This window comes from Rhinoraja longicauda, chromosome 4 (assembly GCF_053455715.1).
Source record: "Rhinoraja longicauda isolate Sanriku21f chromosome 4, sRhiLon1.1, whole genome shotgun sequence".
NCBI classification, from domain to species: Eukaryota; Metazoa; Chordata; class Chondrichthyes; order Rajiformes; family Arhynchobatidae; genus Rhinoraja; species Rhinoraja longicauda.
This window is the reverse complement of record NC_135956.1, coordinates 62,617,907-62,645,831: the sequence shown is the minus strand read 5'-3', so window position 1 is coordinate 62,645,831 and position 27,925 is coordinate 62,617,907. Positions and strand designations below refer to the sequence as shown.

The following is a 27,925-nucleotide window of genomic DNA, read 5'->3' as shown; positions in this document are numbered from 1 at the left end:
CAGTGCACAAAAGGAGTGTGATCTTATTTTTGAATAATGCTGAAACACGCCTCATATAAAAGACAAGATTCAGGCCAATGATTTCATAAAAGATGAGGATTTTTAACCGAACACTGATAGCTAACTTCGCAGGAGGATGTGGAGCTTCGTGAAATACTAGAAATTAACAGTTACTGTCATCTCACTTGCAATTGAAGATGAAAACTTATGATCCAGATACTGAAAGGGCAGAAAAATAATTAGTAAAACTCAGCAATCTTTGGAAGTTGTTACATTATATCAGTGAAAGGAAAAAAAAAACCCTATTTTTTCATTGCCTTAAAAAAGGGCTTTGCTTTAAAGATCATCAACCATATGCTGTCTGTACAGGCATTCCTCATGTGCAGTCTTTACAGGCATTCCTCATGTGCTGTCTGTATAGGCATTCCTCATGTGCATTTGTGGGTAAGCTTAAGCATACATTCTTATTCTCGAGATATGGCCATACTTGCAAGTCGTCATTTAGGTTTCCATAGGAATTAAAAGATCAGCATTGCCAAAGAAATCACATCCAGGTCAGCCTGGATTGAAGTGGTAAATTCTCTTTGCCAGAGGTGACTTTTTAAAATTTACAATGTTACAACTTCATTTTGCTTCTGATGAGAGGCTGTAAAATTTACCGATTTTAATTAACACAAATTTAATTGCCACACTTATTGGATTCAATTATATTTTTATTGAAGCAGAGAATGAAGTTTAGGAAGAGGGCATTCAGCTACTGTTTTTAATTAGTCCCACTGTCCATCAATTTTTTTAGCTTTAAGTACTTATACAATTGCTTTATGGAAGATAGTGTAGAATCTGCTTCCACCAATTTTCCAGGCAGAAGTCATCACATTGTTTTATGCTCCACAAGAATTGGTTGTACAGTAAATACAAAATTATCATTACAATCAAGAAACAAAGCTGATCTTTATTATTTACATTTTAATTACACAACTGTCTACCTTTATCAATAACACCACTGTTCCCCATTATGTGTCTGCACACTATGATAAAGGGAATCTTGTTGGACGCAGTTTTGGAAAGCACTTCAGCAATTCTATCAATCCAGACTGTTGTCACTTCAAAGAGGAAAGTTCATGGAAGTAAGCACCCAGCACCTTGATGCCTTGAATATAGTTGCTTCTGTTGCAAAAATAAAACATAACAAAATAAATGCCACAATAGTCTTGCATTGCTTCCTTCTCTTTTCTAACCCTCCAGCTCACAGCCTATCACTTGTGCTTTCCCCTTTACATTCAACCCAAAACCTGAATTTCAGCCATCCAGGTTTCAAACAGTAATTCTATGAAATCTGCCCTCTGTGTCCCCTCAATTCCTCCTCAGCTAACTACTTGGAGTTTAAAAAAATATATATAAAAACATTATCAAAGAAGCACCAGTTCAGTTCTGTGCACCATTTTAAAGGAAAGATATTGTCAAGCTTGAAAGGGTTCAGAGAAGATTTACGAGGATGTTGCCAGGATTAGAGAGTCTGGGCTATAGGGAGAGGTTGAGTAGGCTGGGTCTCTATTCCTTGGAGCACAGGAGGATGAGGGGTGATCTTATTGAGGTGTACAAAATCATGAGAGGAATAGATCTCTTGCCCAGAATAGGGGAAGTCGAGGAGCAGAGGATATAGATTCAAGGTGAAAGGGAAAAGATTGAATATGAATCTAAGGGGTAACTTTTTCACAAAGGGTGGTGGGTGTATGGAACAAGCTGCCAGAGGAGGTAGTTGAGGCTGGGACTATCCCAACGTTTAAGAAACAGTTAGACAGGTACATGGATAGGACAGGTTTGGAGGGATATGGACCAAGCGCAGGCAGGTGGGACGAGTGTAGCGGGACATGTTGGACAGTGTGGGCAAGTTGGGTCGAAGGGCCTGTTTCCACACTCTATGACACCAGAAATTCAAATTATTTTTAAACTGTCATGAGAAATGTTTACAAGAGATAATTAGATTTAGCTCTTAGGGCTAAAGGAATCAAGGGATATGGGGGCAAAAGCAGGAACGGGGTAATGATTTTAGATGAACATCCATGATCACATTCAATGTGCTGGCTCAAAGGGCCGAATAGCCTACTCCTGCACCTATTTTTTTTAATGTTTCCATGTTTCTATGTTGGCACAAGTCCTGGATCAGGTTAAAAAACTAATTTTATTTATTTATTAATTACTTTATTGTCATTATAGTGGTGCAACAAAGAAATTCAGGCACATTGCCTGTGCGGAGCTCAAATGTACAAGATAAAAAATAACAAAAAAATAACAGTAAAGCGAGAAAAATAAAATAAAAATAGCTCATACACTCATGTGCACATACTGTGACACATACACACAGATTCATACACGCCTACATTATGCCTACATATGCACCCTTATCAGAATATAAGATATTGTACTCAGGTCATTGTCAGAATAAGATATTGCACAGAATAGCATTATAAAAATAAATGTTATTAATGAATATATCAGTATTGCACAGAGGTAGGTATTGTACAGTATAAATATTGTCTATGGGGGGGGGGGGGGGGGGGGTGCTTTCAGTGCAGAGTTCAGTGTGGTGATGGCCTTAGGGTAGAAACTGTTTGTTAGTCTTGTGGTGTGCGCTTTGATGGACCTGTAGCGCTTTCCTGAGGGCAGAAGGGCAAACAAATGATGGGCGGTGTGAGCAGTAGAAGGACACTGGCAGCTGTTGTGGCAGGTTGACTTTCCTGAGTGTTAACCAGAGAGTTTATGTTGGTTTACAGAGTAAAGCAACGCAAGATACAAAAACATACAATAATCCTATTATGGATTACACTTTAAAAAAATTCTGTACATTCTAATGCAATAGTTTTAAGTTCTTTTCAACCTTTCCATTCCTCTTTAAAGGACAGAGCATTGGAGCAAGGTTTTGCTGCCCTCTGTTGGGAGGAGGGAGGAGAGAGCAAAGAAAAGCACGATCTTGTCCCGTTTTTAGTAATTATTTCCCATTCTCCAACCACTCCTGTTCCATTCCTAGGTTCAGGCTCAAATCACAGAGACCAATTGTAGACTATTCATGAGGTCACATTAGGTTTTCATTCCTTATAACAGTACTCTTACGACATTCATAATGCTCTCAATTCTTCTTGCCACCTTTGATGTCGATGAACCCGTATGAAGAGGGGCCGCGACCCGAAACGTCACCCATTCCTTCTCTCCAGAGATGCTGCCTGTTCCACTCCAGCATTGTGTTTAACCCATATTAAAAATTGGCTTGTGAGAGACTATGCACAACTTCACTTTTGAGGCAAATAATACTAATTTTCTTGAGCATGCGTTTAAACATTTCATAGGATGTGATACCACCAAAATACCCTTGAGGAACTAAGTGACAGCATTTGGATAAGTGACTTAAACTGCTATTCTCTCAATGTCCACGCTGTGGTTTATAGCTGGAGCAATGCGGTAATGAAACAGAGTTTATAACAAAAGAAGAATTCAGGCCAAATGATCTGTGCTGGTATCGACGCGCCACACAAACTCCCGTTAGCCTCCACCCAAATCTTGTCAGTGTCCCTTCTAATTAAATATAAGCTGAAAATAACGTTTCGTCCTTGTAATTCAGTCAATTCTTCACCACAAATTAATTTATCCTCTTTAAAATTGATTTAAGCAACCAAATTAAAAACATGCAAGTCAGCTTAATTTTGTTACAAGGACAATGCTTAAACAGCACATGCTTCCTTACCGGTTGATCTTCTCATTCTGGGAGTGAGCACCATCATCTGCAGCTCCAATAGGCAGCAACATAACGCTTTTTCCCGTAGCTTCCTGGAATGTTAAGGTAACTGGAATGCTGCCACCTTCTCTGGTCATATCTGGTTCAACTCCAAATACTAAAAAAAAAAGATTTGCATATCATCATCATATATATACAGCCGGAAACAGGCCTTTTCGGCCCTCCAAGTCCGTGCCGCCCAGCGATCCCCGCACATTAACACTATCCTACACCCACTAGGGACAATTTGTACATTTACCCAGCCAATTAACCTACATACCTGCACGTCTTTGGAGTGTGGGAGGAAACCGAAGATCTCGGAGAAAACCCACGCAGGTCACGGGGAGAACGTACAAACTCCTTACAATACAGCACCCGTAGTCAGGATCGAACCTGAGTCTCCGGCGCTGCATTCGCTGTAAAGCAGCAACTCTACCGCTGCGCTACCGTGCCGCCCATTGTAGATATTGTACATATTGTACAATTAAAACACTAAATCGAACAAATTTCAAAATCCAAAACAATGCTCCAAAGTTTTCACTTTAACTCTCGAGTCCCTTCATAAAATGCCATCTCATTGCCCAGAACAATATCATCAACTTTACAGAAGGAAAATCAGTTTCAGCTGGTCTGTTTGGACTTACTTCATTCCCATATTTTTGTAGTATATAAGTATAGGATTGTACAGACACATCCTATTGAAACGCACCACAGCTTGGTGTGGTAACCGTTCTGCTAAAGAATGCAAGCAATTGTGGGGATTGTGAACGCAGCCCAGTCCATTGTACAAACCAGCCTCCTCCCCATCCCATCTATACTTCATGCTGCCTCAGGAAAGCAGCCAATAGAAAGACCCATTCATAGCCATTCCAACCCCCTCTTCCTTTGGGCAGATACACATTTTTGAAAGCCCATACCCATCAGATTCAAGAACAGCTTCTTCCCTGCTGTTGTCAAATGCTTGAACAGACCTTTCATATGACAAGGATGTATCCCTGATCTTATAATAAACCTCGTTGTGGCACTCACATTTTAAACTGCACTCGCTCTGTAGCTGTTACACTATTTTCTGCACTATGTTAACTTTTTTTGCTCTGATAAGTGTATGGTACAATTTCCTTGGACAAACACAAAACAATGTTTTTCCATTATATCTCAGCACCTAATAATAAATTAATACTAATTCTTGATAATCTGTTTGTTACTCAGTTTCAACAGCTTTATTATACAAATGAGGATTGCCCGATTCCTTATAACCTCACCTGCACATTTCCAATTATTTGTTTGATCAAAAAATGGGAAATCTTTGGCAAAGAGCATCAATCACTGGAGGTTCCCCAAGATCCGCACTTGAAATTCAGGAAACCCAGCAGATTATTTTTGTAAAACCCCTAAATTTCTACACATATTAATATAACTAGCCCGATATAGCCTACATCGTTATGAACATCTAGCAACATCTAAGAATTATCCTGGGAATGCAGTCAATATCTTGTGCAGAATAGAATTCTTATTTATTGGAAATACACTCTTCACAAAGGTCCCTCAATTCAATAACCTCAGACTTCCCTTACATTCATTTACAGGACCGAATCAGATAAAGAGTCAGTGAAGTTTGGGGGCTCTTTCAAAAGGGCTGCAGAAGCCGAGTCATTGAATATTTTTAAGACAGAGATAGATTCCTAATGAAGAGGTGAAAAATCACAGCAGGAGAGAAGTGTGGAGTCCAGGTTACTGTCAGATTAGCCACAACTGTAGTGCTGGTAGAGAAGGTTTGAATGACTGAGTGACCAATTCTGCCTTTGTCCATTTGCACAAATTAATAATCCAAACAGTTTGAGAGCTGAACAGTTAGCTGGAACGTTAACTGATTTTGCAGGCAAATCTTGGTCAAGTTCATAAAACTTTCATTACAGGACAAGTATTAATATTTTTATGGTAACTGTAACAATAGAATTCAGTATTTTAATGCAATTCCTACCACCAACCTCTTTTCATTGCATTCTTGCCAGCTGTGTAGTGTGGGTGGTTGCAGTCTGCTAGCCAGGCCTTGGAACCATTACTCATATACACCTTCATCGTGTTTGGGCTTCCATACTCAGAAAACACCTTTTGGATGTAATCCACAACCTAAAAAGACCAAATGTCAAATGCAGAGAGATTTTAAAACAATTGATAGGAGCCAGAGAAGTTGAATTTCATACATGCAAAAGAAATGCATTCCCTTTGTGACTTATTGATATGAATATTGGCACTAAGCTGGTTCACATTGTTACCCAGTGAGAGTTAACAAGAGAAACAGAGAAAAGGATACAATTATTTCATATCATCACTGCCAAAACATTCCCAAATGCAATTTATCATCAAGCAATAAAAAAACATTCAATTGATTGCTGTTAGTGTGACCCAATTGTGCATAAAGTGACTAAACTTCCAAAGTAATTTATCAGCTAAAATGTGTTTTGTGATAGTCAAATAACTTTATTACAAATTTCTCATTCTTTCAAAACATAAAGCAATCAGAATGACCCGATTTAAATCTTTACAAATTTCAGCTATAATGATCCTGTAAATTTGATACGGATATCAGATTGTAAATCAGATAGTATGATCTAGATAGCTTTTCAGGAGAAAGGAAGTGAACAATCCATTTTTGCTGTTGTGCATCTTTAAGTTATATCTGTATTTGAGCTAGAACAGTTGTATCTGAATGCTATGCGTTCTGTAGGTGCGTAATAGTACATTGAAAATAATAGGAATTAATTTCCTAACAAGCATCCAGTTTTGGGTTTAACCTATTAGTCCATTATTCTCAGAAATAAATTTTAAGAGATAAAAGTTCCAGAGAAGTCTTGATGCAAGTGGGTGGCTTTTCATTAAGTTACTTGGCAGTGAATGTAAAGGTCAGTGACTCAAACATTTTTATCCACTTGATCACAGCCTCAAAATTAACAATTAATGCTCAATGTTAACATAGGTGGCCTGAAGTGTATTTAGCAATTGTGAACTTTTACTGAATATTTATTGTGACATTTTTGTAGGGTCTCTACAATATAGCAGGAAATAAGGAGTATAGATAATTAGGTGAAGAATACAAAATCAACTCAATTGCTTGAGGATGTACAGGATCCAAGTAGACACACAAATGTATCAAAGTCCAAGGTGGTGGGACAAATGTAAAGCAATCATCATTTAGAACGGAGATGAGGAAGAACGTTTTCAGTCAGAGAGTGGTGAAGGTGTGGAATTCTCTGCCTCAGAAGGCAGTGGAGGCCAGTTCGTTGGATGCTTTCAAGAGAGAGCTGGATAGAGCTCTTAAGGATAGCGGAGTGAGGGGGTATGGGGAGAAGGCAGGAACGGGGTACTGATTGAGAGTGATCAGCCATGATCGCATTGAATGGCGGTGCTGGCTCGAAGGGCTGAATGGCCTACTCCTGCACCTATTGTCTATTGTCTATTATCTACTGCCTTTACAACAAGTGCTCAATACCTGCTTCTCAACCACTTCTGGATCCATGTTGGGCACCAATCGAATAGAAAACTTGCCAATAACTTTCCTGGGAATGACAGTTTTAGCTCCGACACCAGCAAAGGCCCCTTCAATTCCATGTATTGACAAGGATGGATATCTCCATCGGTGCATCAGAATTTGTTCCTGAAAGCAAAAAATGTTTGAATAAAAACAGCTTAAACGAAGTGAATACCAATGCATAGAAGAATTGGAAAAGATCACCAACATTCATGTTTCTATCATTAGACACAACTTGTTCAGTCTTTCATCATAATTTGATTTAGTGTCAAGTTGACATGCCAAATAATTTGCAAGAGACATCCAAATACTTGCAGCGAACTCTGGAGCCAGAAATCAGCCATATGCTGCAACACTTCATTTAGTTTAGAGATACAGTGCAGAAACGGGCCCTTCGGCCCGCCGAGTTAGTGCCGACAACCTATCCCCTCATACACACAGTATCCTACACACTAGTTTACAATCATACCAAACCAATTAGTCTTCAAACCTGCATGTCTTGGGAGTGTTAGAGGAAACCAGAGATCAGAGAAAAACCACACAGGTCACGGGGAGACCGTACAAACTCCATCCAGACAAGCACTGGTAGTCAGGATCGAACCTGGGTGTCTGGTGCTGAAAGACATCAACTCTACCTCTGTGCTACCCCTACTGACAGTGTTCATTTTCAATTTTTGTTCCATGTCACAGTTTAAACTCAAGATGCGCTTTTATTTAAATGTTATCCAATGTGGGACAAGTTTTAATTTTAATAGAGTAAACAAAAAAAGATTAATCTGTCCGTGCATATATAACCTGATTTTTAAAAAACAGCAAATGGTCAAAGGCAAGATAAGAAGTTCTGTTCCAACCATTCACACAGCCCTCCCAGCAGCATTGGAATCTGGAATAATCTACTCCAATGGGAGAAGCCAATTCCATAAATACATTAAAAACCCTTTAATTTTCATTTGCACTAATCTCCAGGGCTCTCAAACAGTTTCTTCTCTATATTTGGCTTTAACATAGTAATTAGAGTTGGAATTACATCTAAATTCAGACAAAGAATCCGAACCAGTAAATATCTCAGTACAAATCCTTTATCTGGATTAGGAGGCAGGAACGGGATACTGATTGAGAATGATCAGCCATGATCACATTGAACGGTGGTGCTGGCTCAAACGGCCGAATGGCCTACTCCTGCACCTATTGTCTACTGTAATATCTTCCTCTAGCAGAACTAACAAGAGCCAGAGTAATGAATGTTATGTTGCTCATCACCATCAAATCCAGGCCAATATAAACACATTTAAGCGGTACAATTATGGACACAACTGTAATTTTAGTTACGTCAAATTCCTATGCAACAAATTGACCCCAAGGGAACAAAGATGCAATTCTGAAAAATTGTCAAGAAAGGAGGCATTCCATTTACATTATAAATACAACACAGAACGGTCCACAGAATCAAGAGTTTGGTGACATTATAAACGTGCCTTTGTGGTGTGCATCAGCTGACAGGCTCCCACATCTTTGCAGTACTCTTCAATATCAAAGTCTATTTTATCATACAATTTCTTTTCTTCTTCCGTAACTGGTGCCACTGATTTATCAATACCAGGAATAAGGATCTTTCCCTTTCTGTCCACCAACTTGCCTGATTAAAAAAAAAAAAGATTTTAAGACTACTGACATATCCATCCTACAAAGTTGTAATATTTGTACAATTAGCAAAAACAACCAAATAAACAGGTTCCAAAATTGAATTAGAAGAGTCTTTGGAATCTATAACATAGCTGATTTACACGGTTTCAACCACTTTGATACTCTAGATAGCACATGCAGGTTTATGTATAGGAAATATCCCCATTCTTTGAACTCAGTACTATAAATTCATGAATGCAAGCAACATATTTGTGGGGAAAGTCACAGCTGCAAATATAACTTTCCCTCTCCCCCCACTGAAGTGATTTAGATAAGTGTGTAAGCGCGCAGACTATAATTTGTAAATTTCAGTTCTATTATTGACAATGTTTTAACTTAAACATCTCTCCCATGAGGATGGCAAGGGCTTCCCCTCAACTTCATAGTTATAAAAGCGTCACTTGCTCTCACAGCTATCCCTCAGGGATAGCAGTCAAATGCTGGCAAATGGGACGAGCACATATGAGCATCTTGGTCAGCAAGGATGAGTTGGGCTGAAGGGCCTCTTTCCTGCTGCGTGACTGACTATTGGAAACATCCTCTTTGTAAGCAGAAATAAAATGGAAGATTGTTTTGAAAATAAAGCACACATTATTAAAGTGCATTACAGGAAATAGGCTGTTAGCTGGCTTAATTTACTTTGAGCCTTTTACAAGATCTGCCCCATTAATAACAAAATTAAATTAATTACCTCACCCCATCTCATTCATAATAATCCAGGAGTGAGCAATAAGTTCTTACCCAGTAAATAAATCAGGTCAGTCATTGCTTCATGCACTGAACCACCAAACACACCAGAGTGGAGATCCTTATTGGAGCATTCAACCTAGATGTTGGAATCATGACATATTAACAGTTTACTTTCGTACAAGATATGCACAGGAACAAAGGGGAGGCCATTTAGCCCCTCAAGTCTGAAATTCAATGAGATGATGACCGATGTATTCATAGCCTCAATGTGACATTCCCATCTGCCCGACAAGAACCTCTCTCTACTTATTAAGTGTATTGGCAGCTAGAGAAAGAGAGAGGCACTAGCTCCAGATTCTTCCACAAGAAACATTCTCTCCATATTAACTGTGCAATGTTTCCTTGGGATCTTGCGCTTGAATCAAGTCATTTTGGTCTTTGTCTTACCACTGACACAGGTGGTTCCTTCTTTTCCCCACCTGCTTCTTTTCTACTGTGTATTTTCTCAGAAACGCAAATCAGCAGTTTCAAAATCTGCTCGTCAATTTGAAATATTATCTTTCAGTCTCTTTTTTTTGCAGATACTGCCTGATCCAAGGATTTCCACCATTTTCAGGTTTTATAAGTAACAGGAGCAGAATTAGACCATTTGGCCCATCGAGTCTACCCTGCCACCGAATCATGACTGGTCTACACTTCCCTCTCAACCCCATTCTCCAGCCTTCTCACCGTAACCTTTGACACCCTAACCTATCAAAAACGTGTTAATATCCACTTTAAAAATATCCAATGATTTGTCCTCCACAGCAGCCTGTGGCAATGAATTATACAGACTTACCACCCTCTGACTAAAGAAATATCTCTTCACCTCTTTTCTAACGGCACATCCTTTTATTCAGAGACTGTGTCCTTTCATCCAAGAATCTCCCACTAGTAGAAACATCCTATCCACACCCACTCTATCCAGGCCTTTCATTATATGGTAAGTTTCTATAAGATTCCCCCCCCCCCTATCCTTTTAAACTCCAGTGAGTACAGGCCCAGAGCTGTCAAATGCTCATCATACGTTAACCCAATCATCCCCGGTATTTTTCTCTAAGTTTTTACACTTAATGTTCTATCATATACTGCACATGGAATTTAAATATTGTAGTGATCTTTTTAAAGCACAATTGACTCCAAGAACCATAGTTAACCTTAACAGCTGAGAAATTAAATAAAAACACTTGAACACGCAGAATATACATAAAGCAAAAAAAAGAGAAATTAAAAGATGTACCTCCAGTAAGAAGTAGCTCAGACCACGGAGGCCATATGTTATACAGGGTTTCTTCTTGCCTAGCCAGTAGTTATCGGAAATACAGATGAAATCCACACTCTTGAAGAATGTGTCTTTGCGGGCATAGACCAGGTCATCAAGACCTTCTGATCCAGACTCCTCCATTCCTTCCAAGCAGAACTTGATATTAACTGGGATCTCCTGCAGGAAGGTCAAAGTCAGATCCATGCATTAGCTGAATTTACTGCTTTAGCAATTGCAAGGAATGGCTGTTGCAAGCATAAATCTTTTAATTGTTCTTTGCCTTCCAGAGATAAGGCATGACAGCACGTTCAGAGTCAAGCACTAAAGATACACCTTATTACCTGCTTTAATTTTTGAAGAGCTTCAATACAGTTTAGCCATGCCAACACTGGTCCTTTGTCGTCAGTGGAGCCTCTTCCGTATAGCTTTCCTACAAAAAGTTCAAATTTTTAGAATTCTTTATCGAATTGGGAATGAAGAGACTAGCATCATTATTACACACATATTTGAATATTTAAATACATTAAAATTACATCCTACACCAGTTTTTCTTAATCAAGAATTTTTCATTGTTACAAAATAAAAGCAAGATGCGGGTAATGAAATTGCTACATATTGGAGTCCCTACTAAGACATTAATATATTATAATGAAATAGCCATAAATACTATTAATTGGTCTGATAAAACCTCAATACTCACACAACCGTTACAATAAATTAGTAGATGCAAACTGGAAGCAACGTGTAAAGGTTAGAACGAAGAGTGGAAAGTTAAGAGAAACAGGACATTCAAATGTGTGCCCACCCATAGACATAGGAGTCCATGGGACCTTGCAAATTTCAAACTGCCTCTCAAGCCATCAATAAAAGTTATTTAAAAGAGTAACATGTGATGGTCTAGAAGCATAGTCTAGATTCATAGGCATTATTTCATTATTGCATGGCCAAATACATGTACTAACCAAAGAGTACTGGATTTGTGGTCACTTTTTAATTTGTTATGTGTCACTTTGGGAATTCAATGAGGCATTTCCTAAAGCTAGCTACAACTTCCTTGGACTCCAAACAGCGTTCTCCAATAGCTATTCAACATTCTATTTGGAACATTATGGTAAAGAAACTAGAGCAGGAATGGTAGAGTAGCTTCCTTATAGCACCAGAGACCCGGGTTCAATCCTGATTACAGGTGCTGTCTGCACAAAGTTTGTATGTTTTCCCTGTACCCGCCCGGGGTTTCTCCGGTTTCCTCCCACATTCAAAAGACATGGGGAGCCACGGTGGCGCAATGGTAGAGTTGCTGCCCTACAGCGCTTGCAGCGCCGGACACCTGGGTTTGATCCCAACCATAGGTGCTGTCTGTGCGGAGTTTGTACATTCTCCCCTTTTCCACTTGGGTTTTCTCTGAGATATTCGGTTTTCTCCCTCATTCCAAAGAAGAACAGGTATGTAGATTAATTGGCATGGTGTATGTGTAAATTGTCCCTCGTGAGTTAAGGATAGTGTTAACGTGCAGTTATCGCTGATCGAGGCGGACTCGTTGGGCTGAAAGGCCTGTTTCCACCCTGTATCTCTAAACTAAACATGCAGAATTGTAGGTTAATTGGCTGCTGTAAATTATCACTAGTGTGTGGAATAGAACTAGTATATCGGCGTTCGCTGGTTGGCGTGGATTTGGCGGCTCACCATGCCCAAGGGCATGATTCCATGCTGCATCTCTAATCTAAAACTAAATTAAGCCACATTCGCCAAGAGACCATCCATGGACAATCCTGAGATAAGGTCCTTGGTCCTTGGTCTGGCTAGAACCCCAGTCCAAATGTTTATCCTTCATGCTGCACTCCATACCCAACTTCTCCTAGTCTTCCAGTTGAACAGAGGCTTCGGATCTTCAATCTTCCAATCCCAACACGAGCAATTCCCAACCTCATTAACCTCTTTCAGAATATCAACCCCTCCAACCTCAAAGCAGGATCATGGCATCAACTGCTATTCCTCCCCAGACCCATTGCCGATCAAGAAACCACATTTTTCTTGAGCACTTCTGAAGTTTACATTAGATTGACCCCTAATGTGAAGTTTCAAGTTTTTCTATGGGCTAATGTCAGTCTACCTTCATTCTCCTCAAGCCAGATAGAAAAGCCATGTTTTCATTCACAGTTGCCAATTATAGTGGACTTTAAGGCAGAGTACCTCACTTCACTTCATTAGAGTACTGCTAGAGTACTAGCACTTCATTTAGGGCAGGGCTGCACAGTGCCGTAGCTGTAAAGCTACTGCTTTACAGCGCCAGAGACCTGGGTTCAATCCTGACTACGGGGTGCTTGTCTGCACGTTCTCCCCGTGACCTGCGTGTGTTTTCTCAGAGATGCTCGGTTTCCTCCCACACTCCAAAGATGTACAGGTTTTTGGGTTAATTGGTTTGGTATAAATGCAAATTGTCCCTAGTGTGTAGGATAGTGTTAGTGTGCAGAGATCGCTGGTCGGCACGGACTCGGTGGGCCGAAGGGCCTGTTTCCGTGCTGTATCACTAAACTACACTAAAAGTAGGTATGATGGACAGCCCCTGTTGGCTGAACAGAGCTTTTGCTTCACCACCTCCCCTACGGTTCAGCCACAATGAAAGGCGGGGTGATCTCTTACATTGATAAGGACAATATATCGAGAGAACACGTCTCCAGAGAACTTTTTTAAGGAGCACAGTACATTCTGGGCACTGACTGCAACAGGTACTTAATTCACTCATGCAAAAAAAACAAAAAAAAACGTCTTAAAGAAAGTTCTATGCTTTTATGTTTCTAATTCTGGTGTTAACAGAATTGTGACTGCTTTAAGCAGGTAATTTAGATTAGGAATGTGTTCAGAGAGTCGAATACTAGGTGCAGTCACATCTACATTAAAAAAAAATCTGACATTACACTATGGAAACAGTTGAAAATTCACTTTCACCGTCAGGTCAGGTTAATCTTTAAGAACTGATACACTTATTAAGCTAGCTTCAGAGGAACACGGGCCAAGATTGGGAAAAGGTGCGTCGTGGGCAGGCAAGAAAGTACATACTTTTAAATGAAGACACCCTTATCCCACACCCTCTATTAAATAATACACAAAAGGCAGTTCTGGTTGTCCCACTGGCCCTTTAAATTTGGGCAATGTCCAAAATTGTTGCATCGTGATTGTTGTCAGCACCAAATTATTTCTTGGTGTTAAATCAGCGTAGACAAAACAGGGTTAGAAACAAACACAATAAAGGGGTAAAAAACAATCATTAATTCTTACAATATGTTGTGCATTGACATATTGGCACCATTGATCGTCTCAGATTTCAAGCCAAAATAATTGATTTAATTGCACTGATTGCTGAAGCAGCGACTTGAAACCTTTTAAAAAGAGAATTGTTGACTCTCAATGTCAAGCTCAGCAACTCTTTCCCTCCAAGAGTCACTCAAGATAAAGTGACAGAAAGGCAATTGTTTGATTTAGTAAAAATGAAATAAGATCTTAACTATTCCTTTTTGATTGCTAGTCCAAACTACTGCCTAGACAGAAAGGGCACAGCAATTCACTTAAGTCAGCAAAGCATTCTGATAATCCTCTAGTCTATTGTGACATTTCCTTTAGCCTTGACCTGTAACAAATATCGCAGGGTTAATTCTCACTGACATTGCAGCTGTACCTTGCCTGGATCAATGTAATTAAGAGTGTGGCTCCAACTTCAGGAATGCTGAGACAGTACAACCTCCCAAAATTATTCTTGATGACCTGTTATGTCTATTTATTGCTTACATTTAATTCTGTATGTTAATGGTTTCCTAAACATTTTTATTTTTATTTTTTTTAAACTTGTTCAAGCAGTGCATACATTTTGCAATGGAAGTCAGGGAAGCAGTATGGAGTTCATTGGTGAATGCTTGTCCTGTTGGGTCAAATATTGGTAGAATCTAAAAAAGAGTGGAGATGATCCTTAAAATGTAAAACAAAGCAGAAATTCCTGGAAACACTGAGCAGTCAGGAAGCATTTGTGGGGAAAAGGAAAAACTAAGTATGGAGGCACAAGAGGCTGCAGATGCTGGAATCTTGGTCAAAAAAAGAAAAACTGCTGGAAGAACTCAATGTGCCAGACAACATCATTTTATCACCCAAACTCACTACCAGTCTGAAGAAGGCTACTGACCAAAAACATCTTCTGTCCACTTCTTTTCAAAGATGTTGCCTGACTTGCTGAGTCCTCCAGCATTTTTTCCCCCACTATTTGAAGCATGAACATTTCTTCAAAATAGAAAAGTGTGTAGTAATGCAATCAGAAGACTGTATGCAGTAAAATAGAAGTATGGGCTATGAAGGCTCAGATGGTGAAATGGAATGAGGGTAAAGTTGGATTACCAGGTTTACAGACTCTGTGGATCAGTTTTACTCGTTTCCTTAAAACTCACCCTCAGCTAATTTTTTTTTAAAGTAACCACAATCCACTATGACAAAGTCTCACATGGCCCTTAATATCCTAATGCATGACTACTCTGAATCATGTTACAAGAAGGGAAGTTTCAGCATTAAATTACATTTCCTCTGGGAAAATTATGTCAAAACAATTGTCTAAGGCAATAGTGTCATAAATATAATACAACATCACAGCTTTGGGTTCAGGTTTAATCTTTACTTCAGTAAAGATTGGGGGAAAAAGATCAATCATGGCATATGTTCTCTTCTAATTATTCTAAGCTGATTTTGGGAAATTTGGGGGAATTTTCTTAACATGTTTCCAAAAAGCAAAAATGATTAATTTATAAACAAAAACTGTAATTATGACCAAAACAGCAGCTAATTTTCACCCACACATTATTAGGATTTTATATCCCAGATGAGACCGAACCTCATATAAGGGCTAGTTTGTTTCTCAAGACTATACCATACAACCTTAAGGCCCACAGCTCACTTACAATCACTGAAGTACTATTTATCATTTACCTTTGAGCGAGGCATTCAAAGACAAACCTGAATGTATTTTTTTTAAAATCATTTAAAGCATTGTTGGAAACAAAATGCAGCCATGGTGCTTTCCATTAAACGTCCTGCATTTGTATTTGACATTGATCTGTCAAAATATTCAAACTTTTTCACAACTACTCAATCAAGGTTTTGAACCAAAGATGATATGGAAAAACATGACAAACTGTTTTTGATGAAATGATTTTCCAGTTTATGCCAGACATGGAATTCCAAAAAATATTATTAACAAAGAACCTTACCATCTTTTTCCACCAAAGTGAAGGGGTCAGTATCCCATCCATCCTCAATCTCAGCAGGCTGTACATCTAGATGTCCGTAGATGCACAATGTTTTCTTCGCTGGGTCATTGCCAAGCGTGGCCAATAGGATTGGAGGCAATGGAATCTCTGTTCCATCAGGCAGCTAATTTAAAGCATATTAAGATCAATGACTAAACTGAGAAACTTGTGGGGACAATTGTATCATCTCAAGTAGTAATACAAACTAATGATTACGTGAAATAAACTGTTAAACCACCAACAGGTGCAAGTGGGCTGTCAGCATGTGGGTCACCACGACACAAGATTCAACACTAAAGAAAAACGAGAAAAAACTGAAACTTCACAAGACCGAAGATTGCAAAGCACATGGTCTATTCATTCTCACCTTTTGCTGTCCATTGTCAGTCAGCTCTACTGAACAACCCAGTTTTTCTATCTCTTTGCCAACAAATTTCACCATTTTTATGGTTTCGCTTCTCTTCTCTGGCATCCCAGACACGCTCGGTATTGCCACCCATTGTGCAAGACGCTGGAGAAATAAATGCATGTTAAAGCTACTTTCACAAATTAAAGAAAAAGGTAATTAATCTTCAACTTAGTATACAGAGAGACAAGTTCATTTTTTTTTGCCAGCAGAATGAAACCTCATGTGTAGGAAGGAACTGCAGATGCTGGTTTAAACCAAAGATAGACAAAATGTTGGAATACCTCAGTGGGTTAGGCAGCATCTCTGGAGAGAAGGAATGGGTGACATCTCTGAAGAAGGGTCTCGACCTGAAATGTCACCCATTCCTTCTCTCCAGAGATATTGCCTGTCCCACTGAGTTACTCCAGCATTTTGCCTCTAAAATTTAACCTCATGCCTGAATGGATAGCAGAGATTAGAGCTGCTTTTCATAAAACCAGAAGCATCTAAAATAGATCATCTGTACAACATACACGGATAAATAGTTACCAGATATTAACTTAAAGGAAATGTTCACAAGTGATGACAAGACTAATTAAAACAAATGAAATTATAAAACAAATTTGTTTTCACTACTTGTGAAATAAATTACAGAAATGAAAAACCACAAGGTTTTAAACTAGTACTAAATTTTGTTTACAGAGACCTGTTCCAATCACTACATTACTAGAACAGATGAAATACATCAATCGCCAAGGATGACTCCAGAACCTATATTCTTACCTTGCCTTTTCAGTCTTTTCGAATAAGAAAAAGCAGGAATCTTTGATTCTTTACGTCTACTCTCCCAATCAGTATGGCTGATCTTTTATCTATACAAACTTCCTACGACATAGATCTATGTGATCACAGCACCTCATTTCCCAACCCTGTAATCCATTTGCCCCCCATTGCCACCAACATGCCACCCCCCCCCCATTCTCATCTGTACACCAGAGGCAATTTGCAGTGGGCAATTCACCAAACAACTGGACATATTTGGGATGTGTGACAAAACCAAGGAAACCCACATAGCAGAAACTACAAACTACAGGAAACCCACATAGCCAGAGAAGACACGTATACCCTATACAGACAGCAGCAGGGTAAGGATTGAAAAATTATTTTGCAATGCTCTTCATTAAGAATGAGTTTCAGAGCACTTGGTTATATAATGCACAGATGCTAGCTGAAACCACCTAACAAAAATTAAACTCAGTCTTGTGATCATTTTCTAACTGGAATTTCCCCACTCAGATATAAATTTAGAGAGAATGTCATGGATAATTTAGAACTAAGTGGCAGATTGTGGAATGAACTAGAAACATCTCAATAGTTTTGCCATTTTCTGCAGAAACACAGCTGGGAAAAAATGAGATCTCAATATGTTTTGTTTTAAAGAAAAAGCCTCAATGGAACAGGAAGCCATCCGCAGCTTAATTCGATACTTTAGACACTTCCTTAAACAGTCTTGATGCGATGGATTGCTTTCAAGTGTAGAATGGTCACCAAAATAAAACTTTGTGTAGAAAGAAAATAATTAAAAGGAATGTGGACCATATATGTGGAAGAGGTATACAGAGAAAAGATTCACAATTATGCTGTTATTAGGTATGTGGAAAATTTTTGATTGAAGCATCTAGTTGGACGACTCCACTGCTTGGAGAGCCGAATTCAAATAAAGAGATAATGCCAAATCAGGGACATTGCCACTTTAAAATAATCTTTTCTCAAATGGTAAACTACATGGGCCTGGAGGCACACAATAGGCAGCTAGAATTAAAACAAAATACTTCTGTCACATGAGTTATATTGTAACACATTTCCACAGATTCAGTCCTAAAGAGTTTGACATCGTATCCAAAAATGTAGATTGAGGCACAGAGACTGTTTCAAGGATTAGTTTCATATGCCTGCCAATTAGACTCACCAATAGAGCCTAGCAATAAAGTCAATCTTCTTACAATCCCAACTCCTTAAAAAGTATTATACACCCATTTTCTCTGATATATTCAGAATGTCACGGATGATCTCCCTATTTAAAAAAAAAAAACTTGGTTGCGCAAGTTGTATAGAGCTTGGGTGCCAATACATTTTTAAATAGATTACTGCCATTATGCCTCTATTTATGGCAATCTGCTTCCCAAAATAAAAAGGGTTCTTCATGAACATTAAACCATTAAACTACAGTGGAAGTTCAATTGATTAGCACAACAAGTAATATATTGTTACCATGGAAAAATATTGCCTAGAGAACAGTTTAAAAAAACAAAATGTACCTCTGCACAGATTAACAATGATAAAATGCAGAAACACTAGGCACTTACTTTTATGTACAATTCTTGATTGTCATCTATGTACTTGAAAAGTTTAGGTAGATATGCCATCACTCTGGTGAGCTGACTGCAGTGCAGTTTCTGAAAGCAGTAAGAGTTATGCTGAGTAATGTATTGAACTTTGCCACTTGATTGTTTTTAAAGGCCCGGAAATCCTGAAGCTCCACCCTTCATATGCTGCAGCCACACAAATCATAACTCTCAAGCAAGGAACAAATTTGCAGAGCTCAACTTTGATCTATTTGGTTTAATTAGTTATTAGTGCTGAAGTTCAAATCAGATCAGGGAAAGCTAGACTCAATAGTCCCCAAAATCAAATGCAGACATTGCAACATGTGATGAATCAGCCCTCATTAATTCCAATCTTGAAAGGGCACCAGTTTTAACGTTTCTGCTGAAAGGCAGGATTACTATCTACTCCCAACATTAAAGGTGCAATTGAGTTGACAACACAGAACGTGGTTAATATTGTATGGAGTTTAGTTTTAGAGATATAGTGCAGAAGCAGGCCCTTGGCCCACTGGGTCCGCGCCTACCAGCGATCCTCACATATTAACACTATCCTACATACACGAGGGACAATTACACATATAATAAACCAATTAACCTACAAACCTGTACGTCTTTGGAATGTGGGAGGAAACTGAAGATCTCGGAGAAAACCCACGCAGGTCACGGGGAGAACGTACAAACTCCGTACAGACAGCACCCATAGTCCGGATCAAACACTGATCTCCAGCGCTGCAAGCGCTGTAAGGCAGCCACAAGCCACAGTTAGTTGGAAATGAAATTGCCAAAAGCTGTCAGCAGTTGTTGAAAGATAGTCTGATCTAGAAGACGCTGAGAATAGTGCAAGAACTGCAAGCGGCACAGTGGTGCAGCTGATAGAGCTGCTGCCTCACAGCGCCAGAGACCCGGGTTCAATCCTGACCTCAGTTCTGTGCTCAAATTTACACGTTCTCTATCTTCCGGGTGCTCCGGTTTCCACCCACATCTCAAAGACATGTGGGTTTGTAGGTTACTTGGCTTTTGTAAATTGCACCTGGTGTGTGCAGGGAGTGGATGCGATAGTGAGATAACATGGAACTCGTGTGAAAGGGCGATCGATAGTCAGCGTGGACTTTGTGGGCCGAAGGGTCTGTTTCCAGGCTGTATCTTTCAATCAATCAATTCAAGCAATCAAGAGGGGAGTTCAAGACTTTCTGGTGGTGGAGGAACGGGAGCAAGAGCTTCTATAAGATGTAACCAAGAAAGCAGTGGTAGCAGACACTGGTGGCTGTAAATCCCAGACGTCTCGATGACCTAGATGCGGTAATGCAATAAAGTTCAATAACTTGATGCACAGTTAACTTTGGGGAATGGAGCCAATAATCAGTGGGAATAAGTTCAGATATTACACCACACATCTGTACCCAGCAGTGTACATTAACTGTAGGAAGGAACTGCACTGGTTGACCATGAAGATAGATACAAAAAGCTCGAGTAACTTTGCGGGTCAGGCAGCATCTCTGGAGAAAAGGAATAGGTGACGCTTCAGGTTGAGATCTTACCTCAGACTGTCTGCGAAAGTGTCACCTATTCCTCTTCTGCAGAGATGCTGCCTAACCCACTGAGTTACTCCAGCCTTTTGTATCTATCTTCAGTGTCTATTAATTGTCAGCCACTCGAATGGCACAAAGGTTACTACTACCAGTCTCTGTCAGTCAGGAATTTGATCCAATGCCGTACAGCTGCATCAGCATGTAAACACACTGGATAACGTAATTGGCCAGCCTTCCAGGCCAATGCAACAACAAGCACAAATGACAGGGAATAACCTTGGCTGCAGGAACCAACCTATATGCAAGTGACTTTGCTTGTTAAATTTGGTGCAGCTGTTTGAGTCCTTAGCAGATAACAGGCAAATCAGTAGAAAAATCACAATGTTCTCATAGTCATACATCACGGAAACAATCCCCTCAACCCAACTCGTCCAACCTTTCTCTCTCACCTTAACCCATGCCCTCTAGTTTTTAATTCCCCTATCCCGGGATGGGGTGGGGGGGGGACCCTCTTATTTCACCTGATCTATTTCCCTCATTATTTTCTATACTTCTACAAGGGTACCCATCAGCCTCCTGTGCTCCAAGATATAAAGTCCTAACATGCCCAACCTCTCCGTATAGTCCTGGCAGCATCCTAGTAAATCTTCTTTGCACTCTTTCCAGCTTATAGGCTTATTTGCCTTTGGGTGCCTTTGTCTTTGCCATTTAGGGTGACCAAAAGTAAACACAATATTCCATCTGGGGTCTCACTAACATCTTGTACAACGGCAACATAACATCCCAACTTCTGTACTCAGTAGTTTGACTGATGAAAGCTAATCCGCCAAAAGCCTTCTTCACTGCCCCATCTACGTGCAGCACCACTTTCAAGGAACTATGTAATAATACTCCAAGATTTCTCTGCTCTACACTGCCCAGGGCCCTACTGTTTACTGAAGGTCCTGCCCTGGTTTGACTTCACAAAATGCAACACCTCACATTTTTTTAATTAAAACAATTTCCCATTCTTCAGGCCTCTTGCCCAGCTGATCAAGATCCCATTGTAATTCTTCTTGGTTATTTCGTCAAAAAACTCAATCAAATTTATAAGATAGGCTCCCACCCAGAAAGCCATGCTGATGATCCCTAATCAGCCCCCGTCTTTCCAAATGGATGTAATCTTCCTGTGCAGATGTTAGGCGTGCTGATCTACAGTTCTCAGGTTTTGCTTTGTAGCCCTTTTTAAATAGAGGCGCAATATTAGCCGTCCTCCAGTCTCCCAGCACCTCACCCATATTTCTCAGGGCTCCTGCAATTTATTGTTCAGCTTTCCACAATGTCCCTGGGTTTACCTGATCAGGCTTGGGAGATTCATTTACATTCACACTTTTTAGGAGATCTGGTACCTCCTCAAGTGTAATACAGACTGTCCTCAAGACTTCACCATTAATTTTCCCATTTCCTTGTCTTTATGTCTTTCTCCACAGTAAAAGAAAAAGAAGAAACATATTCATTTAGGACCTTGCCCATCTCTTGTAGCACCACGGAAAGATGACCACTTTTGTTTCTGAGGGACCCTATTCTCTCTCTAGTTACCCTTTTCCATTAACATACACAACATTTCTTTCAATTTTTTTTGTTGCAATTTAGCAATTCATTTGCTAGAACACTCACAGCCCACATGATCAGCAGATCAAGATCCAACTGTATTTTTTGATAACCATCTTCATTATTTACGATACCGCCCTCTTTAGTGTCATCTGCAGACTTACCAATTATGCCTTGTACATTCTCATCCAAATCGCCAATATGCATCACAAACAGCAATGGACCAATCACTGATCCCCGAGGCACACCACTAGACACAGGCCTCCATCTGAAAAGCAACCATCCACCATCACCCTCTGCTCCCTTCCATGAAGACAATTCACTAGCCCACCAGCTGGCTCACCCTGGATCCCATGCGAGCAAACCTTCCAGAGCAGCATACCATGCAGAACCTTACCAAATGTCTTGCTGAAATCCATGCTTTGCCTTAGTCAACCTTTTTTGGTAACTTCTTCAGAAATCAGATTCTTAAAGCACAATCTCCCACATACAAGACCATGCTGTCTAACTTTAATCTGCCCATGTCTATCCCATACATATATATTTGTCCCTCAGAATCCCTGTCTAGTAACTTGCCTACCACAGATGTTAGGCTCATTGATCTATTGTTCTCAGGCTTTTCCTTGCAGCCCTTCTTCGAGGCACAACATTAGCCACTCTCTGTTCTTCCAGCACCTCACCCATAAAGATAGACACAAAACGCTGGAGTAACTCAGCGGGTCAGAGAGAATCTCTGGTGAATCTGCCAGAGATGCTGCCTGACCTGCTGAGTTACTCCAGCTTTTTGTGTCTATCTTCACCGTAAACCAGCATCTGCAGTTCCTTCCTACACACCTCTCCCATGTCTAACGATGATTTGTATACCTCAGACAGGGCTCCTGCAATTTCTTTTCTAGCTTCCCATTGTCCTTGGATATATCTGATCATGCCCAGGAGATTTATCTATCTTCATATGCCTTAGGATGTCCACCACCTCCCTGACCATAATATGGGGATTGATCTCAACACATGTCCATTAACAGTCCTCACCTCTTGCTGAACATGGTTACAAATACTTCAGTCTATTCTTTGGCAATCACATGCTGGTTCCTCCCTTCATTGAGGATGGAGAATCAGAATTGTGCCACTAGGAAATAGGAATGGGTCAGAGAGTAAGATTTCCTTGCAAAGTAATCACATTATTAAAAATGCTGCCACTCTTTTATAAACTTTCATTAAAATTCTCAATGTAAACCTTACAGAATTCAGTCATTGTTTCTGGCAAGCCAAACAATAAGTGTTCTTCTCAACTAGCTAGTTCCCCTCAAATAACACTCTCCTCCACCTGGTGGAAGTTGTTTTCACCCTTAACAACTTCTCTTTTGACTCCTCAATTTTTTCAAGTCACAGGTGTAGCCATGGGCACTCGCATGGGCCTCAGCTGTGCCCGTCACTTTGTTGGTTACCTTGAGCACTTCTTGTTCCAAATGTACCCTGACACCGCTCCCAAACTCTTTCACCCACTATCTCAACTACTACATTGGAGCTGCCTCCTGCACCCATGTCAAACTCTTTGATTTCATCAACTTTAAAAATAACGATCACCCTGCCCTCGCTTGGATCATCTCGGATACTTCTCTCCCCTTTCTCGATATCCCGTCTCCATCACAGGGGCAGATTATGTACTGATATAAGAGTCTGAAGAGGGGTCCCAAACTAAAATGTTGTCTGTCAATTCCCACCCCAAATCCTGCCTGACTTGTAGAGTTCCTCCAGCAATTTGTGTTTTGAACAAGATTTTAGCATCTGCAGTTTCTTGTGTCTCCAATAAGTGTTCTTCAATCATTTACCAGTAATCTTTCAAATTTTTCTCCCACAATGCTTATCTGCAGTATTTTGCCATGCTGGTAAATATTTAGATCAAAGAAATGACTAATAAAATGATTACATTTCTCGTGTGTATAGATTGCAAGGTCTAATGTTCTTATCTTTACTGTTTTACCACTGAGCAGAGCTAGACACTAATTGACACAATGCTCTAAGATTTAGATAACTGAATAGTTGTAAAAGACAGCAAGATGGCGAAAATCCATTAAACTGCAAAAATCAAGGTGAACTTTATTCTTTTGAGCAACAGCTAGATCGCTGGAGTTTTAGATATAAAACACTGGAAAGACTCCACAAGACAAGCATCATTTGTGGAAAGATAAACAGAGTTAAGGTTCCAGAGATCCCTTGTCAGAACTAGGAAAAATAGATAAACAATAACAAAAGAATAGTTTTAAGAGCAGAGGAGGAGCAAAAGGGACGAATTAGACAAATGGAATATCTCTAATAGGGTGCGACCATGTTAAAGGGGCTAAAGAGGGCAGTTAAGAGGCACTTGCATTACTTGTGTTATGTATTGGAAATAGCAGGGCTGTGGGACACACTTAGGTCAGACTGTACTAATGAAAAGCCAAGTCTACATCGCAGGCTAATGATTTACATCAGAACTGCTTACTTCCGTTACAGAGAAAACAACTTAACTAAATTTGTAAAAGTTGGGACTGAATCCAGAATACTGCAACCTTCCCCATTTGGAAAATATTATGCAAAACCTGTATTGGGCCTCATTATAACAGTGCAGGAGGTCACAGATGATGAATTAAAGCAGTGAGAATTGGAAGGTCGTTGAAGGTCAAGAACAGAAGCTCTGCAAAGCAATCACTTGGCTATATCTAGTTTCCCAAAGCCGTAGACACCACATGGTGTACACGGATTGCAGTACACTAGACTGAAAGACGATTTGGATCCTTTGATGATGGGGAAGGAAAAGATGAAAGTACAGGATTTGCAGCTTGTGCTGTTACTGTAGGAAAGTGTGGAAGAACCCTCAATCTCTCCACTCCCTTTACCCCATCCAACTTCACCAAATTCGAAAGCACAGCATTCCACTCAATTTGTATCAATCTTAATCTGGGCATCAAACCCACAAATCCAAGGTCAGAGACAAGATGGCAGTTCTTGCTCACCTCATCATACCTACCCCATAGCCCCAATAAACACTAGTTCACTGTCTCCCGCACTGTCACAGATCTTATCAGATCAGGAGATCTCCCCTTATCCAGTCTTTTCCCACCTACATCTGGAATATGTCAAAGCCTCTCCACCATTTTGACAGCATCCAATCCCCTAGTCACCTCAGCCCCATCTTCATGATGGATGTCCAACTACATCATCATGAAGATCTTAAAGCCCCCGTTTCTTTCTGCAATAGAACACTAAAGTGGGTGTTATTGTAGAATGACTTTAAAGTGGGTGGTATTGTAGTAGATAGCGAAGATGGTTGTCAAAAATTGCAATAGGGTCTTGATTGTTTGGGAAGGTGGGTTGAGGAATGTTTAATGGGAGTTTAATACAGATAAGTGCGAGATGTTGCATTTTGAGAAGTCAAACCAGGCAGGAGCTACACAGTGTATGGCAGGGCTCCAGATGAGTGTTGTAGAGCCGAGGGATCTAGGAGTACAGGTACTCGAGGCCAGGCAACATCCTTGTAAATTTTCTCTGCAACCTATCCAGCTTAACAATAGCTTTCCTATAACAGGGTGACCAAAACTGAACACAACACTCTAAATGTGGCCGCACCACGGTCTTGCACAACTGTAATATTTTACAGTCGAGCAAGAACATGCACAACTCTGGCAATAGGGCCACCCTATCTACTTGTGATGTCAAGGAACTGTTTACCTGTACTCCAAGATCCCTTGTTCTGGACTCCAACATCAGAAACATTGTTCCTGCATCTAGCCTGTCTGATCCCTTAATAATTTTATATGTTTCTAGAAGATCCCCTCTCATCCTTCGAAATTCCAGTGAATACAAGCCCAGTCGATCCATTCTTTCATATGTCAGTCCCGCCATCCCGGGAACCTGGTGAACCTACGCTGCACTCCCTCAATAGCAAGAATGTCCTACCTCAAATTAGGAGACCAGAATTGTGTGTAAAACTGCACACAATACTCCAGGTGCAGTCTCCTGCAGTAGGACCTCTTTGTTTCTATACTAAAATCCTCATGCTTTGGACTTCATAGTATGAAGACCAACATGCCATTTGCTTTCTTCACTGTCTGCTGTATCTGCGTGCTTACTTTCAGTGACTGATGTACAAGGACACCCAGGTCTCATTGCACCTACCCTTTTCCTAATCTGACACCATTCAGATAATAATCTGCCTTCTTGTTCTTGCCACCAAAGTGGATAACCTCACATTTATCCACATTATACTGCATGTGCCATGCATTTGCCCACTCACCCAACCAAGTCACTCTGCAGCCTCATAGCACCCTCCTCACAGCTCACACTGCCACCCAGCTTTGTGTCATCCACAAACTTGGAGATGTTGCATTTAATTCCTTCATCTAAATTGTTAATATATATTGTAAATAACTGGAGTCCCAGCACTGAGCCTTGTGGCAACCCACTAGTCACTGCCGGCCATTCTGAAAAGGACCTGTTGATCCCTACTCTTTGCTTCCTGTCTGCCAACCAGTTCTCTATCCATGTCCATACCCTACTCCCAATACCATGCACTCTAATTTTGCACACTAATCTCTTGTGTGGGACCTTGTCAAAGGCATTTTGAACGTCCAGATACACCACATCCACTGGCTCTCCCTTATCCATTCTACTTGTTACATCATCAAAAAATTCCATACGTTTAGACAAGTATGATTTCCCCTTCACAAATCCATGCTGACTTTGACTGATCCTGTCACTGCTTTCCAAATGCACTACTATTATATCTTTAATATTCGACTCAAGCATCTTCTCTAATACAGATGCCAGGCTAACTGGTCTATAATTCCCTGTTTTCTCTCTCCCTCCTTTCTTAAAAAGTGGGATTACATTGGCTACCCACCAGACCACAGGAACTGATCCAGAGGCTCTAGAACATTGGAAAATGATCACCAATGCATGCACGATTTCTAGGGCCACCTCCTTGAATACTCTGGGATGCAGACCATCAGGCCCTAGGGATTTATCTGCCATCAATCCCAACAGTTTACCTAACACCATTTCCTGACTAATGTGAATTTCCTTCAGTTCCTCCCTCGCACTAGATCCACAGTTTCTTTGTATTTCTGGGAGACTGTTTCTGTCTTCCTTCGTGTTTAACTGTTGAGCCATTTCTTTGTTTCCCCATTATAAATTCACCTGTCTCTGATTGTTAGGGACCTACAATTGTCTTCACGAATCTTTTCCTTTTTACATATCTAAAGAAACTTTTAGAGTCAGTTTTTATATTCCCCGCAAGCTTTCTCCCATGCTCTATCCCCCCTTCCCTCCCTCCCTCCCTCCCTCCCTCCCTCTTAATTAACCCCTTTGTCCTGTGTTGAATTCTAAATTTCTGAATGGCGGTGAATGGCTCGAAGAGCCGAATGACCTACTCCTGCACCTATTTTTCTATGTTTTCCTGGAAATTGACCCCCAAAACACCCTCTAGTCGCAAAAGCCGCATCGTTTCGCTGCAACTTTGATTTCTGGTTAATGAGCGCAAGCTTGCAGACATGCAAGGGTTAAGGAGGTGCCTCCACACTCATTGCCAGCGCTCAGGTGCATCCTGTTACTCGCTGCCCCGCACTCACCTGCGTTCCAAATTGGAACGGGACCCGGGCGAAACAAACACCGAGCACGCTCCACCTTCCGGAGCGGAGCTTGACTGACAGCAGACGAAGACTAGTCACTGCAAGCCGGTGCTGGCGAGGGGAGGAAGGACACACCAAGCCTTGCTTTGCACGACAGCACAAACCGGTA

At 40.4% G+C, this 27,925-nt stretch overlaps 1 protein-coding gene across 2 annotated transcripts; it reads right to left on the bottom strand.

The window, feature by feature from the left end:
* Positions 1 to 727: 727 nt before the first annotated feature.
* On the bottom strand, positions 728 to 27,925 carry cndp2 (carnosine dipeptidase 2). Of its 2 annotated transcripts, XM_078398652.1 has the most exons (13): positions 27,757 to 27,925; positions 23,180 to 23,276; positions 19,011 to 19,100; positions 16,624 to 16,767; positions 16,218 to 16,380; positions 11,316 to 11,404; positions 10,951 to 11,151; positions 9,723 to 9,807; positions 8,774 to 8,934; positions 7,260 to 7,424; positions 5,758 to 5,899; positions 3,740 to 3,887; positions 728 to 1,167 (listed from the first exon to the last, which is right to left on the bottom strand). In XM_078398652.1, the coding sequence occupies exons 3-13, from the start codon at positions 19,068 to 19,070 to the stop codon at positions 1,101 to 1,103; spliced, it is 1,425 nt and encodes a 474-aa protein (XP_078254778.1). In that variant the 5' UTR covers positions 19,071 to 19,100; positions 23,180 to 23,276; positions 27,757 to 27,925; the 3' UTR covers positions 728 to 1,100. The 2 variants fall into 2 exon arrangements, with proteins under 2 accessions (XP_078254778.1, XP_078254777.1); XM_078398651.1 differs by lacking the exon at positions 23,180 to 23,276.